General features: G+C 39.3%; 1 protein-coding gene across 1 annotated transcript in view; it reads right to left on the bottom strand.

The window, feature by feature from the left end:
- unc13b (unc-13 homolog B) overlaps positions 1-18,848 on the bottom strand; it is a gene marked incomplete in the record, with an annotated part of 145,224 nt that overhangs the window by 80,146 nt on the left and 46,230 nt on the right. The window contains 7 exon segments of the mRNA XM_023961185.1: positions 9,785-10,004; positions 10,533-10,562; positions 11,333-11,390; positions 11,560-11,633; positions 16,186-16,309; positions 16,547-16,664; positions 17,257-17,356. Coding sequence (XP_023816953.1) covers positions 9,785-10,004; positions 10,533-10,562; positions 11,333-11,390; positions 11,560-11,633; positions 16,186-16,309; positions 16,547-16,664; positions 17,257-17,356 — 724 coding nt within the window.

The raw sequence follows: 18,848 nt of genomic DNA on the forward strand, positions 1-18,848 counted from the left end.
CAATACCATTAGTTCCAGAGTCAGATTTAATCTGTTCATTATCTAATTTAGTTGTGCTGTTTCCTGATGTTTGTGCCTTTGGTGAGGCTTTTTCATTTTTAGTTTGTTCCGTGGTAGCAGATGTTATCTTTGGTTCTACTGAAACAGATTCAGAAGGTTGTTGTCCCATGCCACCAAATAAAGACCCACCTATGCCCCCAAGTATTGATCCTCCAGCCTGAGAGCCTATAGTCTGGCCAGTGGTTCCTCCAAACATTTCTCCAAGAAAAGAACCACCTGGCTGTGATGCAGCTGCAGATCCTATACGCATCCCACCAAGCAATGATCCACCACTCTGGGTTGCTGTAGACTTGCCAAAAGATCTGCCTTCAAAAACCCCACCTAATATAGACCCTCCGGTTGAAGGAGTGCTTTGGGTGCCAGGCTGTGGAGCAGATCCTTTAAATAAACCTCCCAATAATGATCCTCCTGTCTGAGGTGAAGTTTGGGTTTTGGACCTTCCAAATATCCCTCCCAACAGTGAAGGTCCTGTCTGGCTGATAAAAGCCTGGTTTGCCGTTCCTCCAAGTCCAAAAGGGGAGTTCTTCTGATCCTGCTGCTGCTGTTGAACTTCAAGTGAGGAAACTGATGGCTTAAACAAGGAAGATACAAAGCCTGAAACTCCATCTGCTGCTGAGTGACTTGCTGAGGCATCTGATTCCGGAGGTTTTTGCTGTACCTGGGATAGAGGAGTCACTGGCTGGGAGGACGTTTCCTCTTTTGTTATAGTTGGTGTTCTATCTTTCAGCTGGTCACTTACAGATTTTCCATGTACTGTTGTGTCTTTGCAATTACCAAGATCAGCTAAAGCAGCTAGGGTGTCAGTACTTTGGGAAGCAAGCTCCATAGAAAGACTGTCATTTGTGTTGTCCATGCTAACCTCAGGGCATTCACTTGCGTCTTTGGGTTGTTGTAGTGTCCTTAAATCATATTTAATTTTGGCAGATCCATCTTTTAAATCAGTTTCAACAGCAGCCAGAAGGGCTTTATTGTCATCATTAGGTTTTGGCAAAATGGATGTAGATGATGTGCAGTCGGTTTGATGGGTAGCTAATATTTTCTTCTCAATTTCCAACGTTGAAGTAGTTGTTGAAGTGGCTGTTGTGCCTATAACAGAACCTCCAAACATTAAAAGTAAACCCTTACCAGGACTTTCACTTGGAGCGCTCCCTTGTATAATGCCACCAAGTAAAGATGAACCAGACTGGTTAGAACCAGATTGAGAGGATGATCCTCCCAAAATCCCTTCAAAAACTGAACTATTTGTTAGTGTTGACGTTTGATTGGTAGTGGATCTGCTTGCATGAGACACAACAGATGAAGCTGTTGAACCTCCAAAAATCTCATTCAAAATGGAGCTCCCTGGTTGAGATCCAGCAGTCTGGGAAGTAGATGAACCAAGTAGGCTTCCAAGAAAAGATGACCCTATCTGTGGTCCTGCTGTCTGAGGTACAGGACCTACTGCTTTTGTAGGATTACTTTGAGTTCCAGATCCTCCAAATAAACTACCTAGTACAGATCCTCCAGTTTGAGAAGCTGATGCTTGGGGTGGAGCTCTTCCAAACACTGAACCAAACAAAGAACCTGCAGATTGTCCAGTAGGTTGAGGTGCAGAATCTCCAAACACAGAAAATAATCCTTTAGCTGATTGGCTTTTAAATTCTGATGATCTTGAGGCAGCACCTGTAGATGAAGGACCAGCCTTATTACCGGTAGGCTGAGTGCTGGGTTGAGAAAATAATGAAAGACAACCTTTTCCTGTACCATCTGATATAAGCCCAGTTGAAGATGAAGGCTTTAGGTGTGACCCAGTGATTGGAGATAACGGGTCAATATCTAAGGCTTCTTTACTTATAACAGGGTCCAGGGAAGCTTTTTCTGAGCTTGTTTTTTCATGTAAAATATTGCATTCCATTTTTGTATCATAAGACACAACTTCTTCACTTTTCATTGCGATATCCTCTTTATTAGAAGTAGCTGTACTTCTGGCAGTACTGATGGATTGACTGGCACATATTCCATTTGAGATGGTATCAGATTTGCTACCCAGGTGTTCACTTGAATTATTTTTCAAATTTTCTTGCTCTGTGAAGCCTTTACTGGATATAGATGTGCCCCAGGATAAACATTGTTCTTTTGGTTCTGTAGTACAAAATGAGATGTTTGAAGTTTGTTGTCGTGCGGAAACGGAAAATACTCTAGTTGGAGCTGTCTTCAACACAGATGGTGTACTTGCACTTGGACTGGGTCCTGTTGTTTGAGGAGTACTGGGACCACTAAACATGGAGAACACATTTTTTGTAGGACTCATACTGGAGGCAGAAATACCACCCAATATACCTCCAAGAACAGAAGCAGCTGTTTGGGCTTGTGGTTGAGGGTGATCTTGGGGTTTAGAATTTGCCTGTGGTTCCCCTTGTTGCTGAATTTGAGATGGGGGTACTTTTTGTGGAGGAGGTGTATTTGATTGTTGACTCTGTATAGCGCTGGGATCACTAAACACTGAGAACAAGCCTTTCATTGGGCTTTCAGATGAGCTTGTTGGCCCAGGCAGAATTCCACCAAGAAAAGATCCTTCTTGGGCTTGAGCCTGTTGGTTACCAGAACCACCAAACATTGAAAGGAATCCAGTAGATAGAGGATCTTTTGGAGGAAGATTTTTCTCTTGCGATGATTCAGTAGTAGGTTTGCTTTGATTGGCAACCTGGGGAGAATTTGATCCTCCAAACAATGATAATAAACTTTTGCCCAGCGTTTCCTGTTGAGGAGGTTGTGCATCAGACAAATGATCAGTTTTAGGTGTAGCCTGTTGTTCATTTGGTCCAGTAAACATAGACAAAATACTTTTACCATGAAATTCTTGTGAAGCTGTAGCGGATGAAGCTGATCGAGGTATTTGGTTAGAGTTGGCACACGTTGATTCTGTTAGCATATCACCAATTGAAAATCCAAAAAGTCCACGAGAGGACTTATTCCCTGCTTCCTGGTTTGTATGCTTTGCTTCAGATGTACTAATTGTAACTGTGGCTTCCTTTGACAATTTGGAGGAAGACTGTTGGGACGAACTATTATTTGAAGTTTCACTCTGTGTAGAGAGAAATGTACCAGCTTGGTTTATGGTTTGTGATCTTTCTGTTTCTTTAGATTTTGGCATAAATGAAAGAGAACTTTCTGTAACAATGGGTTGTTTTTGTGGTAAAGAGGATTCATTACTAAATAAATTGCTAATTGATCCAAAGACATTTGACATGCCTGTAGACTCTTTACTTGAGGTGCCAGTGCCTTGTAATGAAGCAGTTCGCTCAGTTTTGGTGTGATTACTTGAAGGTGACTGGGAAACAATCTTGGAATCTTGTTTAGTTTCCTCAATTTTAATTGCAGACTTTAAAAAATTTATGAAGCCTGTCTGTGGTTGTTCAGGTGATTTTTCCACAGATGTACCCTCTGGCTTACCAGTTGCCAGTGTAGGTTGTGTAGGTTTATTAACACCGTTGTTTGATCCTAATGGCACTGTGATGTTGGGCTTTGTTGAAGGGAGTGCTTGCTGGTCCATTGTTGTTTGACGTAAAAGTCTTGGTTTATGTGAAGTTAACGGTGATTGTGTTGGTGGCTGGGTTATTTGAGTGGATGTTGGTGGTGTGGGTAAAATCCTTCCTTGTGTGGTAGCTGATTGCTGCATTTGATTAACTTGCTTTGGCTGGATCACAATAGGAGATTCTTCCTCGATTATCTTAGACTTAAGACTTTGGAAACATGTTGACAAAATGCTCTTAGAATGTTTGTCAGAAGGTTGACTAAAAGTTGTGGTTATTTCCTCCTGCGACTGTTTCCCAACAAATGAGGATATTAAAGAAGAAATATTTTTGACTTGCCGATTAGGGATCTCCTGAGCAGGTGAAACCATTTTACTCCATTCTTCCTTTGAAACATCATCTACATGTTTCACTGTCACAGTAGTAGATGAACGTCTCTGTTGGCTAGGTTGATAACAGTTATAAAGTAGCTGTTGATGTGAATGTGTTGTAGCAGTGGAGTTTAAGGAAACCGAAACTTTTTGAGCGAGAAATGTCTTAACCTCCTGATTGTTCCAGTAAGGTTTAACTTGATTACTTTTATGACATGAAAGGTCAATTACATGTTGGTAGTTGTTTTCAAAGACATTGTGAGTCTGCCTTGGGTCCATCTTTACTTTGTTCAATCTGTATGATGTAAAATCCAAACCTTGTTGCTGGTGTGACAAAAATGAATTTTCAAACATCTCAGAGAACTGCTTGAGATTTAGGTTCATGATCTGGTTTCCTTTATTATAAGCTGCAGACAAATCTAAAGGAGCATTAAGAAGCTGAGAATCATTGTAGTCTTGCCCAGGAAGCCAAAGAAGTTCATCTTCATTGTAAAGTGGAATTTTAAAGCCACAAACAAAAACCATTTCAGTGTTTAGCCATGCACTAGGAAAACTATCAAAGTTCTCTTCACTTCCACCTGACATACTTTCAGGTGCACAGGAATACACATAGTCACCTGCTGCATCTGTAAGCAAGGCATAAATGTATTCATGATCGGTGTAAACAAAGTAACCGCAGTCATCATTTTCAGCTGGCCACCATATTCCTTGTTCTAAGAGAGCAAGCCACTGCTGATACCATTCAGTATCTTCAGTATACACCAAATCTTCTGTGTCAGCAATGCCATCCATGGAATAGCTTGCACCTAGTGGTCTATAGTTAATAAATGAGCTATGGCGTATCATCCCTTTAGTGGGAGCATGTTGTAGGTTTGTACAGTCTCTGCCACATTGCCAGTTTGCTGAATAAGATAAGCTTGGTGCAGACTCCTCATAATACCCTTCATGATATGACACTTCATTTAGGCTGTAAGAACTATCATTAAAATAATTCCATTTACTAAATATTGAATTTCTTTGTTTAGTAGTTAAGTTCAATGGACGGTCATTGTTAGCTGACCGAAACATGTTTCCTAAATTTTCAGAACTGTTCCATAACTTTTGCTTGGAATATTGACCTTCATTTTTACATCCTTCAGGGAGATGCATATCCATCTGTTCTTGGTGACATGGAACAGCTTGCCAGGAAGCATGACTAAATGGTGGATTAGTATTTAAAGAGCTGCAATGAAAAGTACCAGCTGCCAGAGGAATACTTTCACTGCTGTGTCTGCACCCCTGATCTTCCACCTGCAACTGATAATTCAATGCCTCCTTTTCAAACTGCTGCCACAAAGAGCTTTCATGGACCCACTGGTTTTCATCATAAGAGGAACTTATTCCATGGTAATTGCTCTGGTTTGATGATCCCAACAAAGACAGGCTGCTTTCACCAATGTATGGTTGTAAATTCAGGATAGGTGAATTAGTATAATTTTGAAAAAGAGAATTAATATTCCCTGTACTATATGCCGTTTGGTTTGTCAATGGGAGTGAGTTATAGTATAGCTGAGATAAGTTACCATTGCTAAATGAGGAGTATGTTGGTTGACTTGAAAGAGATCTTGCAAAAGTAGCAGATGTTCGCAAATCCAAACTCTCTGAATGAATTGACACAGGTGCATTTACAAGAGCATGCCTGCTATGACCTGGGCTGAGACCATCTGCAATAGATCTTTTAAGACCATCTCTTGCAACATCTGAAGCAGAACTGTTTGACACAGGGGAATCTCTTCCCGGGGTTTTAGTTAAAGGCATTTGTGTTATTTGTTTCAACCTTACCTGTTCTGTACAATGACCTTCATTTTCATTTGTACTCAACAAGCTAGGTGAGTGACTTTGCTGAGCATTTCTTGGAATCCTCTTTTTGTCTTCACATTCTTGAGGCAATTGCAGAATATCATTAGGAAATGACTTATTTTGCACTACGTTAAAGTTAATGGTTTTCTGATGTGATAACTGTTTGGTTGAGGTCGTCTCTTTGCTTTCAGATGGTTTAGTTAACTTGTTAAACAACCCAGAGAGCAATCCTGATTGATTTGACATCTCAGGTTTTGTAGAGCCAGGTGGATTACATGACACTTTGATTTGTTGACTCATCTGAGAGTGTGAGATGTGTTCAGTTCTGTGATGTTGCATTGCATTTTCTGAGGAAGATTCGATTATTCCAGAGAACAGTCCAATTGCGTTACTTGTTTTGTGTGTCGTGTCACTTGAGGGTTGATTTGGTTTTGTAACTGATATATTTGTTTTATTTGTTTTTCTTTGTTCATAACTAGATTTACTTAAAGAAATGCATTGCTGATGAGCTACTGATTGATTTTCTTTGTTTACATTGTCAGCTGAAGCAAATTTAAAAAGTCCAGGTAAAAGACCACTTTGATGGAATGATGGATTCCTAAGTGGAACAGTCTGTTGTCGAGTAAAACCCAGTTTGTTTGTTTCCTGTTTAAAACCATGGCTTAAATTTTTACTATTGGAGGGTGCGCATTTATTGATCCCAAAGAGTGGCCCCTTTTGTTGAGGTTGGGTTTTCGGAATTTGACTTTGACCCATTTTCTGATCTTCACCAGGATAATGGAAAGATATGTTTCTCTGTTTTTCAGCTTCAGAAGCCTGTACACTTTGCTGTATGTTTTCTGTTGATGAAAATTTCAATAGCCCTGACAGAAAGCCACCTGTCTGAGAAGCTGAGGAACTTTGTTTGTGATTAGAGTCATCAGTAGGCTGTGAGGGAATATTACTACAACCAGGCTGATTGTTTGCCTGCTGTGGCACACTTCCAGATAGATCACTATTTGAACCAAATTTTAGCAATCCAGATAGCAATCCGCCTTGCTTTGGTTGATTAGATCCTTTCTGAGATACATCAGCAGAGCTCCCTTTAAAAAGACCCGTGAGAAAACTTTGTGGTTCTGCCTTACTTGAAACTTCAAGTTGCACTCCATGAGAAGTCCCTGTCAGTTTTTGATCTGAGGCAAGTTGTAGAACTGATGGCTCTTTGACATTCTGAGAATTCTGACTTGAGTTGAACATCTGGTTCACACGAGAGGAAGCAGACGGAGAGCTAAATATGCTAGAAAACCACCCTTTATCAGCATTTTCCTGGGGAACTGAAAAATTCTGGGTAACGGTTGTGGAAGCTATCGGTGCTGGTTGGGGATCATCAGAAGCTCTGAAAACTGGATAAACTATCACAGAAGGAGCTTCCTGAGGTGGCATGGGGACAGCAGGTATAATTAAGGAACTCAGGGACTTCTCAAAAGGGCTATAAAATCCAGTGTTCTCACATTCTATCTTTATCTCTTTTCTGGTAGACCTTTCTGATACAGAAACAGGACAGCCTTCTTCTCTGCATGTCCAAGAATTTTGGTTTTCATGCAAAATTTTCCTACAACTGTGGCATGATGTTGTACTTTGTAGAGGATTGTCAAACTTCTCAAACTTTCTTCTCTGTTGACTAATCATTGGTTGTTGACCATCACATTTCTCATCCAACTGTCTCTGACATTGGGAATGTTTGAGCTTGGATACTTGTTTGTTCTCAGAAGATGTCTCATTATTTACACCAGAAAACAACTTTAAAGAATTCAATTTCCTCAACACAGAGTTTCCAGAATCACTTTGAGATTTGTTTCCACTTCCAGTATTTTCTTTTCCACTTCTTTGCATTTCATTAGCTGCAGTGATGGTTTCCTGGTCAAAATATTTGGTATTTTGTTGAGGCTGAGAAGGCAGAGAGCTAAATGATTTCTCAGGAGATGTTTCAACAGGTGAAACAACAGCTATGGGAGCTGAGCTAGTTGATTTGGGAATTAAAGACGATAACCTTGTTAATCCAGATGTTGCTGGTTGTCCAGAGGAAGCTTGTGGGGTTGATGGAGACTGTTTGGAGATTGCTGCAACTTTGTCAGTAAGACAGTTAAGCAATGAAGTCACAGCGTTTTTCACACCTGTGTTGCTTTGATCTGTAGGGATTTGGGATTGAGTTTGTGTTCGGGAATCCTTTATATCAATGTGATCCTCTTCAAAGGAATTTGTTGTGTCACTACATTGTGAGAACAGCCTTGAATTGGTTGGTTTGGGAAGAGAACCATACCTGCTAATTTCTTCTTCTTTTTCCACCAGATATTCAGAAACTGTTTCGACTAGACACTGAAGCTCATCCATGGTATCTAGATATTCATCACTTGGCTCCACCACAGGAGAGAGCATGGCATCTGGAAACCATCCACCTATTTTAGATTTGACACACTTTTTCTCCCCAAGGCTCTGGGAGTTTTTTATATAGTCCTCATGAGAAGATGAATGAGAACTTCTGTGATATTGTAAATTCTTTGAACAAAAGTCCTCAGCCATTGTGGCAAAGTCGTCAACAATGTCCAATGCTGTTGCAGTGTAAAGTCGATCATCTGAGTCCTCTAATTCAAAATTCAGAAGCGCTCTCTTTCTAGCATCTTGATTTTTTTTGTATGCTGCATAATTTTCTAAGGTGTTGTCCAGCTCGTTTATAGCCCACATCCTTGTTTTATACAGAAGTCCATTGTGGTATGGCTTCAGGCACAAATTTATGTGCTCCTCTTCTTGTAATTCTGCTACTTGCTGCATAAACAGGTCTCCTTGTTTGCCATGAAGGCTGGATGGAAAGCTCTCTTCATTTAGTGTATCCATATCTGTACTGGGCAACCCTCTCAGGTCTGTTATCTTTTTCCTTCGCCGCCAGTCAGGAGTGTCATAGCTCTCTGGGTATGTAGGCGGCAGAAGTTCATTACCTATCACATTTATATGGATTGCTTTGTGTGATGGCTCAGGTGAGGGTATTCCTATGCGCAGGACAGCCTCTTCCTCATCATCTAAAAAGTCACTAAGCTTGGGCTTGCTTCGCCTTTTGTATTTATTTTCCGATTTTTCAAACCCCATGTCAGAATCCACTGGTATAATTCTGATTCTTTCCTTCTCGTTTACAAATCTAATTAGGGCAAAGGAACACATTTTAAAAAAAGGGTACAGAGATGGATCAAGATTTGGAAAGAAAGAAGAGAAAACACAAGAAAATACATGGAAAAACACAAGTTAAGAAGTATGGTTGAATAGAGATAAAAGCAATTAAAAGAGAAACAATGTTTCGCAAACTATAAACATTTTTACAGCTCAGTAATTAATTAAAAAATTCATATATTTTTCACCAAATATATTTTAAGTTTTTTTTTTTCTAAAGTAAAAAAGCCTATAGTAGTGTTAAACGTGGGTATTATGCTAAATCATCATCGTTTAATATTTGATGAAGCTTTCAAGTCACAAAGAGTCAAAGACGTGTCTGTCACTGAGGTATTTCCTTAGGAAGCGTTAGAGGGATTTGCAAATATGTAAAATAGTTGAATCAAATTCAAAACCCCTAGGGAGATGAAGAATGACATCAAACCCTTAAAACAAATCGAAATATAAATGATAAGCTTTCTGCGGCTAAAAATGCGATTCTATCTTAGATTTATGGAGCTTATGTGGATAATTCCTCATGTCAACACAGGCAGATTTGGCAGATCTGGTCTCATTACTGCCCATGTTTTTTGGGCACTAGATAAAATTTTATGCACACAACAATGGGGTGCATATGTTTATTTTGACTTATCCAATAGGATATGTGTAGTTGTAATAATAAGAAAATGAAAGGTTTTTGTTTGAGAAATACTGAGGTCCCCTGTCCTCAGTAAAATAGAGGAAATAGAATATACATGTTGACTTTTATCGCTAAATGTGTGAAAACAAATATATTGCGGGACTGTGACTAAATTCCAGTATTACCTGCTTCCTATCTCTCTCTGGTCCCTGAAATCCAGGTCATAACTGTGGATAGAGTCTGTACAGCTGTCAGGGTGGTTCTGCAGCCCAGGACCCATGGGGTACTGGTGCATGGATGAGTTTGGTTGAGATGTTGTATGGTAACGAGGAGGCAGACTGTTACTGGTCTCACTGCGGTAGTCACTGTCGCGGTCATCAACAGCACTGTCATGGTCATCTAAAGCTGTACCAAAAGAACAATACATTAATTCCATTTTCAATACATTGAAGATTACATCCAAGTATTTTTGCTACTGACGTCAAGAATTTTTAAGTTCATGTTTTCAGGATACCTGTGTGCAAATGCTTTTGCTTAATAAACACTGCCATCTTCTTTTTTAGTGAGGGAACTACAATTTAAAACTTAAAGGAGAGAAATAATGCAGATTTGTTTTCCAAAAGTTAAAGAGGTAAAGTTGATACATTTGTGAAATGCTCTGGAGGTTCAATGATAGGCTTAATGAAAACAAGATTAGCAACAGAAATACTGGTAGTATAGTAAATACTTTTGTTTCCTAATGGTAGGAAACAAAAGGGCTAGAGGAGTGGGAAAAAAGAACAATGAAAAGTATGTGATACTATATTTATAAACATATAGATATAATGGATGATAATTTATTTTTTATTATGTTTTGTGTTACTTGGGAAAGGAATGACATGAAAATATTGAGGATTGACCAGGGAGAGATTTCCATAAAAGTGAAATACATACTCTTTGGATCAACCCATCCGAAATAGTTGCCTGGTAAAAGTGCAAATATTATAAATAAGAGACTAATCATGAGACCACAGGGCTTATGCAACAATAAAATAAAACAAAACAAAACATGTTGGTGAACCTTTTGTTAAAAATGTAAGGTTAGATGTGAAATTGTGGGCATATTGAGATATACATTTGTCACAATTTTGACTGTGAGTTGATTACTATTTAAAAATGAAAGGCCAATAAAGTTACACACAGTTAAAGCATGGCACGAGGAGAAATGGCTTCCTCTAGAGCAGGGGTGTCAAACTTATTTTCATCGAGGGCCACATCAGTATAGTGGTTGTCCTCAAAGGGCCAGATGTCACTAATACATGTAACTAAAGGTAATGAAAAATATATGTAACTACTCCTTAATGTTAACTAACTCATTATTTATGATACATTTTTAAAGTGACAAATATGGAGTCCTATGTTGTTCATAATTAAATAAATAAATTGCAGTTGCATAGAAAAATATGTTTGCTTGTTACTCAATCATTTTAGATTTGATTCTGTCAGGTTAGGTTATATGGATAGTGTTTAAGTCCTAATTTATAGTTGGCAATTCCAATATTTCAAGTCCGATTCCCCCTAGATATGAATAAACACACACTAATTTTTCTTATTATTTTAAGAAACTGAAAACTTTTATGGTCTTGAGGGCCACATAAAATGATATGGAGGGCCACATTTGGCCCCCGGGCCTTGAGTTTCACACATGTGCTCTAGAAGCTAAGAAAGGTTTTAGAATGAGAGAAACAACTCACAGCACTGAGAGGCAGCAAACGGCAACTGTCCAGTTTGGCCATCATCATGAAGGGGGTACTACCAAAATTGGACAGTAAATAAATATGAAACACAATCAGGAAAGCCTGTTGTTATTTTGTTCAATATAAATCACTGGTTCTGCGTTCCTTCTCCTAAAAAATCACGTCGATAACATCACTAGAAAAAGAAATAAACAATTTCCTATTGATAAATTACTGTACCACACCTCATCATGAATTCCCATCGTGTTGATGCATTCGAGTTTGCTCGTCCAATACATCGCCTCATCCTCTGGGATGTCTGTTGTTGAAAATAAACCAAATGAATTCAATATTACAAATAACCTCTTAATAGGCAGCATACAACATTCATATGGTTTTAATTTCTCGTACACTTTCTGGTAATAAACACTGAAACAGTCTGACAATACCATCAAACTTATTGTGAAATACAAGAAATAGAGAATTTTTTTCATCTTATTCTTTGGTTTCCATTAATGTTTTGGTATCAGCATCTTTCTGAAACAGATTACAGTTATGCCTGAAATAATTTAGGCCCAATAGTTCTAATTTAGATTACATTTAAGCTGTTGGGCTGACATGTAGGCATGACATTAACACTAAAGCCAATGCTTCAAGGAGATACCTTGAAGCACTGGAGAAACCGACATATTATAAACCGCTTTGGTGAATAACATGAACACCAACAAATGAACACACAGCCGTGGAAGGCTTGAAAAGGCCTCAAAAAGCAGAGAGCCAGGTTCTATTTTACTCACCCTGTGTGAACTCAATTAATGTGTTACGTCTACTAAAAACATTTCCTTACATAATGATAGATCTAGCAACAACTGACTGTACCTTCGCAATTATACTTAAATTAAAAGAACCAACCAAGCCAGAACTGCTTTAAATGCAAAGCTGGAATACATTACAACTTAATAAATAAACACCATGTCAGGTAAATTGTCAAAATGAAGTTTAAAACAGATATGCTGTGATATGCTATAATAATGCAAAGGATGCCAAAATAATTTTGATACGGAAATAAATCTAATAGTAATATTATGGATTCAGGGAACAGACTTTTTTTTTTATACAAAAACCTTCTACTTAATGACTGATCAAAAGCTATACTGCAATCAATGTCCTTCTTATTAGAAGTCAAAACAAAAATAGTGGACTTATTTTAGTCTTTAACCAAATAAACAATAAAACATTTATTTACTACAGGCCTTTTACTTATAACATTTATGAGTAGGACAGTCCTTTTAGGCTACGTTCACAATGCAGGCTGAAACGACCCAATTCTGATTTTTATTGGCCCTATGCGACCTGTATCTGATCTTTTCATGACAGTCTGAACGACACAGATCCGATCTTTTCAAGTGCGACCCAGGCCACTTGGGTATGGGTACAGACGATCCTGGCTCCAATGCCTTCTTAAAATGAGAAAATTGTAATTGTGCTGGCTTCTTTGTGAAAATAAATTTAATAATGCAAAAAGAGCTCCGCTGTTGACAACACTGTTGTTGACATCCATTGTTAACGTTAGCTACTTCCGCAAACAACAAGTGACGTTCACCGTTGAGTACTCTTCTGTGCATGTTGGTCAATTCTGGGTCATTTAATGGTCACACAGGAGGTCACAAAAGTTAGCATTTAATTGGAAATGTGAACGCCTTGCAAAAAAAAAAATCGGATTTCTTCAAAATATCGGAATTGAGCATTAAGCCTTGCAGTGTGAACGTAGACTTACTTATTCAAGAGAACTCAGTGGCATATACAGTGCGTTTACATTACTCCAAAGCACCCTAGGATAGACTTTGTCATAAATTCTTTCTCAGTGCCCCCAGCTGGACAAATATTTCTCTGTTACCTCAGAAAACAGACTGGTGGCATTTAAGCATGAGACATGGTCATGGGTCGTATGCGTTAATGGAGGGGAGAGGGATAGGTGAAGGGTGGGTTGGGCTTTTATTGTCAGGGTAATCCCTTCAAATTTCTTTTGGCTTCCAAAGAAAATTGTGATTTTCGTGTTTTTAACATGTTCTTGGGACATTTTTTCTGAGAATGGAGGACATATATGAAGAAAATAAAGCTGAAAATTGTATTTCTGAGTATTTCTTTTTTGAAATCGTGAATCAAGAGGCGATGAAAAAATGACGTTTAGAAAAAAAAATTGTGATGCAAAAAAATACACCAGGCTGGCCACAAGCTCCCTGCTCTGCTCCTTTCTGTTGGATCCACTTGCAGACAAATAGATCTATGTACGTCTTCATTTTCTTCGTCAAAGCTGGCATCTGGATCAAAACTGTATGGCTGGATAGCTCCAGTATTGTTCTCCATTTTTGCTGCACTGTTAATGTTACATTAGGGGTGTGTGGGGCTGTAAGCTAACGGAAGGGGCCTGTAAACGGATGGGTGATGGAAAGGGGGGCGAGGTTGCTCCATGCCAACAGTCCTGCCCAGAACTCAGAGGCAAATTGCCAATGAATTCCTGCCATTCTGAAGAAACTATGTCCTACAAAAAACCTCAGATTTTTAGATTTTGCCAAAAAACAGCATAATCGTAATTAAATGACCAATGAGAACGCTTTGAAAATACAGTGGGGCAAAAAAGTATTTAGTCAGTCACCAATTGTTCTTCTACTTAAAAAGATGAGAGAGGCCTTTAATTTCCAATATAGGTATACCTCAAATATGAGAGACAAAATGAGAAGAAAGAAATTCTGGAAAAATCCCATTTTTTTATTTTTAAAGAATTTGTTTGTAAATTATGGTGGAAAATAAGTATTTGGTCACCTACGAACAAGCACGATTTCTGGTTCTCACAGACCTGTAGCTTCTTCTGTAAGAGGATCTTCTGTCCTCCGCTCATTACTTGTATTAATGGCATGGTTTGAAGTTGTTATCTATATAAAAGACACCTGTCCATAACATCAAACACAACTCCATTATGGCTAAGATCAAGAGCTGTCTGAGGACACCAAAAAAAAATTGTTGACCTACATCAGGCTGGGAAGACTGCATCTGTTCTAGGTAAGCAACTAGGTGTGAAGAAATCGATTGGGGGAGCAATTATTAATAAATGGTAGGCATACAAGACCACTGATTATCACCCTCAATTTTGGGCTCCCCGCAAGATCTCACCTCGTAAGGTCAAAATGATCACAAGAACGGTGAGCAGAAATTCCAGAACAACACAGGGAGACCTAGTGAATAACCAGTAAAGAGCTGAGACTAAAGTATCAAAGGCTGGGGTCTTGGTGTGGGGATGACGGGCACTCTCCCTCCTTCTTTTTGCATTCCATCATCCACCTTAGGGGAACATGGACACTCACTCGAACGTAGGTGCTTTCTCACCTTTGCACAGGTGGTTTGCGTGACAGAATAAGATGTTTCGCATGTATTGGTCTTAAGGCAAAAGTATGTGTGTGTGAACATCGGTTGTATGGTGTACATGTTGACATGTCTTGTATGTGAACATTTTTGGAGCTAACATGTATGTTTCTAACATTTGAGTGTGTGTGTGTGTGTATGTGGACAGGCCCTGCCCCTTTTAGTTTTGTATTACTTATAGACCTTCCTGTAATGACTATAAACATCCAGCAACTTGTTGCTTTATGCTGCTTCACGTTTCTACCCACCCTTCTTTAATCACCCTCCAAGCCTCCTACCCCCCCCCCTTCTTCCCTCCGTTTCTTTTCCGTCCGGTTCAACAAAAAATTGCTACGAATATAAGTAAGATGAATAAAGTTTAGCCTAAATTACAAAATTGGTTAATGGAAATATACACCTAGTGTGTCAAAAGATTCATAACCCCTATTGTAACAGTAAAATATGTCCAACACAAGAGGCTTTCAGCTCTCATCTTTTTGAAAGGACAAGTAAAAATAAATAAATAAATAACAAAGTAAAAAAAAGGCTACCATTAGTAACACACTACGCTGCGAGGGACTCAAACCGTTCAGTGCCAGATATGTCCCCTGCTAAAGCGAGTACATGTGCAGGCCCGTCTAAAGTTTGCTAAAGAGCATTTGGTCCAGAAGAGGATGAAGCATCTCAATGTCCTGGAGTGGTCTAACCAGCCTCCAGATCTAAACCCTATAGAAAATCTTTGAAGGGAGTTGAAAGTCTGTGTTACCCAGCGACAGCCCCGAAACACCACTGCTCCATTGAAGATTTGCATGGATGAATGGGTCAAAATACAAGCAACAGTTTGTTAAAACCTTGTGAAGACTTACAGAAAACATTTGACTGCAGTCATTGCCAACAAAGGGTATACAACAAAGTATTTAGTTGAAAATTTGTTATTGAGCAAATACTTATTGTCCACCAAAGTTTACAAAAACATTATTTAAAAATAAAACAATGGGATTTTGTCTCTCAAAGTTGAAATATACCTTAGATGAAAATTACAGGCCTCTCTCATCTTTTTAAATGGGAGAACTTGCACAATTGATGGTTTATTAAATACTTTTTTGGCAAACTGTATATTGTACTCGCTGTCCCTGAAAATGTCACATGCCCAAAGTAGAGTCCCTGATTGGTCGACGTGATGAGGTGACCTCCCTATTTAAGATTTTTTAACTCACTGCGGCCTGCGGCCCAAATTGCACCGCACAGCTCAAATCCTGTGGCTGCCAGACCTTTGTGCAGCGCCCGCTGCTCAAATCGCACCACAGGACTTCTGATCACGTCTGTATTATTGACAGCATTGAAACTGGCCTCCTCTGCCATGCAAATCGCGTTTGGTGTAAACGCAGCTTTTAACTGTCACAGGTTTGTGCGCTTACAGCACCTGGTGTGTGAAGACGGTTCACAATAGCCTTAACAGCTAACATTCTTACCAAAGGGCAGTTCAAAGCGAGTGTCCAGCAGCACCCGATGAGGCAAGGGGTTCTTGGTGCCGTATATCTCATCTGCTCTCATCAAGACCTCCGCATCCAAGAAAGTCCACTCTCCTGAGCCCTCCTGCAGTTCCATGAACACACATATACCCTATTAATTTTTTAAAATACTCAATGTTGTGGCAAATGTCATCTTAGAATAACTGCAAAAATACATATTTGTATTTAAAATATATAATTGTTTTATGGGGTGAAGTGGCAGCCTTGTGACAAAGCATGAACACAAAATGTCAACATTTTTTTTTATTTAGTGCCAAACAAGTTCTTTTTTTTTTAAGGAGACTACTGAAGGTAAACTGACCTCCTCAGACTGGCGAATACTTTTAAGAGGAATCCAGGTGGTCCCAACCATAGTGTCCCAAATGAGCCCTTTGTTCCAAACCTCAACGATGAGGCCAAGGTCCAGCCGGTTGATCTCACTGATTCAAAGATGTGTTTCAAGTGTACATATTATTTAATATAGCATTTAAAGCACAGATATTTCTGAATGATTACAATTATAATTTAACACAGGTATTTCAGCTGTCATAATCCAGCCCTGCCTTGTTTCATTGAACAACCTGTTCAAAGGACTCAAAAAAAGCTTGAAGACAGCAGCATAATAGCATATCCAGAATGAAAGGAGCAGTAGGATGGGGCATTAGCATATTTGCATCTGTAGCAGTTTGGAACGATCAATCAAGCAAATAAAAGGAAGTTGGGAGAAAAAAATAATCAAAGAGATCAGCTAATTGGTAGGGGAGCTGTGGAGAGGGCATCCAGGTGCAAGGACAATGAGATCTCACCTGCTGAATTTAAAAGAATAAATACACATGGAAAAGAACTGAAAGCAAAATATGTCAGTTTTAACAGGTATAAACATGAGATGTCTGAGGAGCTACAGCCCTCCAAAGTCTCAACAGGACTATGACGTCTACTATATGACTTTTACTATATTTAAAACAGTATGTGAGTCTTATTCCTAAACTACCTAACAACTTTTTTTATTATTGTACCTGTTCAATAACTTACAACATGAAGTCTTGTTCCCAACAGGGCTGGTCCCCACGCACGGTGATGGTTGTGCTTTTAACATTCTGCACCTTCAATGTTACATAGGTGTTAAACTTGTCTGAAACAAAATGAATAGGGTCATTGTTAAAATTTCAAACAAGTTCAGAGTATTGATAGAAATACACAAATAACTTAGAAAAATCCAGCATAACCAATAAAGGCAGGATTTAATACGGTACGTTTTTACATTTGATGAATACATTTGGAGTAACTCTCCAGTTTTAAAGTCGGCTGAAACAAAAAAACGGAGATTAGTTTTCTTGATTAAAAATCATCTTTATACAAGACGCAGCTTACTTTGTCTTTTGGCTGCTCCTATTATAAGTCACTACAGCAAATCACCCGCCTCCATCTAATCCTTACCTCTGCACCCTCCACACTCCCACCAACCCCCATCTGTCCTGCTTAACTACATGAATGTACCGCATCTTTGGTCTTCCTTTAGTCCTCTTCCCTGGCATCTCCAAACTCAGAAACCTTTTACCAACATAATCACTTACCCACTTTTAATGTTAAACTATCTCAATCTGCTTCGCTTCATTTATATCCAAAACATCTAATATGAGCTGTTCCACTGATTGGTTAATTTCTGATATTCTCTATCATTCTCCCAAGGAGAACCTAAACATCTTCACCTTGGCCTCTTATCTCTTTCTAAAGCTGCATTTACACAGAACGCAATTCGCATGACAAAGACAGCCAGTTTCAAGGTTAAGTCAATGGTACAGACAGGATCTAAGGTCCTGCAGTGCGATTTGAGCAATGGGCATGGCGGTCTGGAAGCAGCGTGATTTGAGTGGTGAAGCAGGATTTGAGCAGCAGCCAGAGTTAAAATATTTAACCTCTGGTGAGTTTGCTGCGTTGCGTCAACTTTGGGTAAGTGATGTTTACAGTGACAGTAGGTCTGGGTAGAATACACATCCAATATTGTGGATCAATCCGGTGGTTCTCCTGGGTTTCCATCCATTTCCATAAGTCGCTGCACCGCTTTCGGGGCAACTTTGTTTCTGGAGCCCATTCCAGCCACTGTTGATCAAAGGCGAGCGGGTATTCCCTTGACAGTCTGTTGGAGGGCCCATGGAGCTGGAGTGATCGCGCTAGCTATGCCGACTACTGGAAGGCGAGCTGGTGGCCAGACAGAGAGATGCTGTGGCATTGAAGAGGTGGTTTGCTCAGGCCTTCTGAACTTTCATTGAAACAATCACAAAAAGCTCCCCTTGTTTTATTCTTTTTTTTCTCCCTCGGGTTAATGCAGGAAAACAATCCTTCAAAATCAGTCAGACAGAAACGGAAAGACAGCTGAATCTAAAAAGACAGGTGTATCTTTCAGACACAGCAGTGGGAGTAAAGATCCTGGTACCGGGAGTGTCTCTGAAGATATAAATCCAGATATGGAAACGTGTTTCCCGATGTTGTTGTAGAACTCTTCAAGATCAATAAACCTGAACTCTAAACATCTTTCATGAATGAGATGAACAAAGATGCCACTCCATGTAGCGATCAGGCTAAAAACATTAGCTGCAAACTCCTCCCACACGCGGCCGGGCGTC

This window comes from Oryzias latipes, chromosome 12 (genome assembly GCF_002234675.1).
Source record: "Oryzias latipes chromosome 12, ASM223467v1".
Lineage (NCBI taxonomy): Eukaryota > Metazoa > Chordata > Actinopteri > Beloniformes > Adrianichthyidae > Oryzias > Oryzias latipes.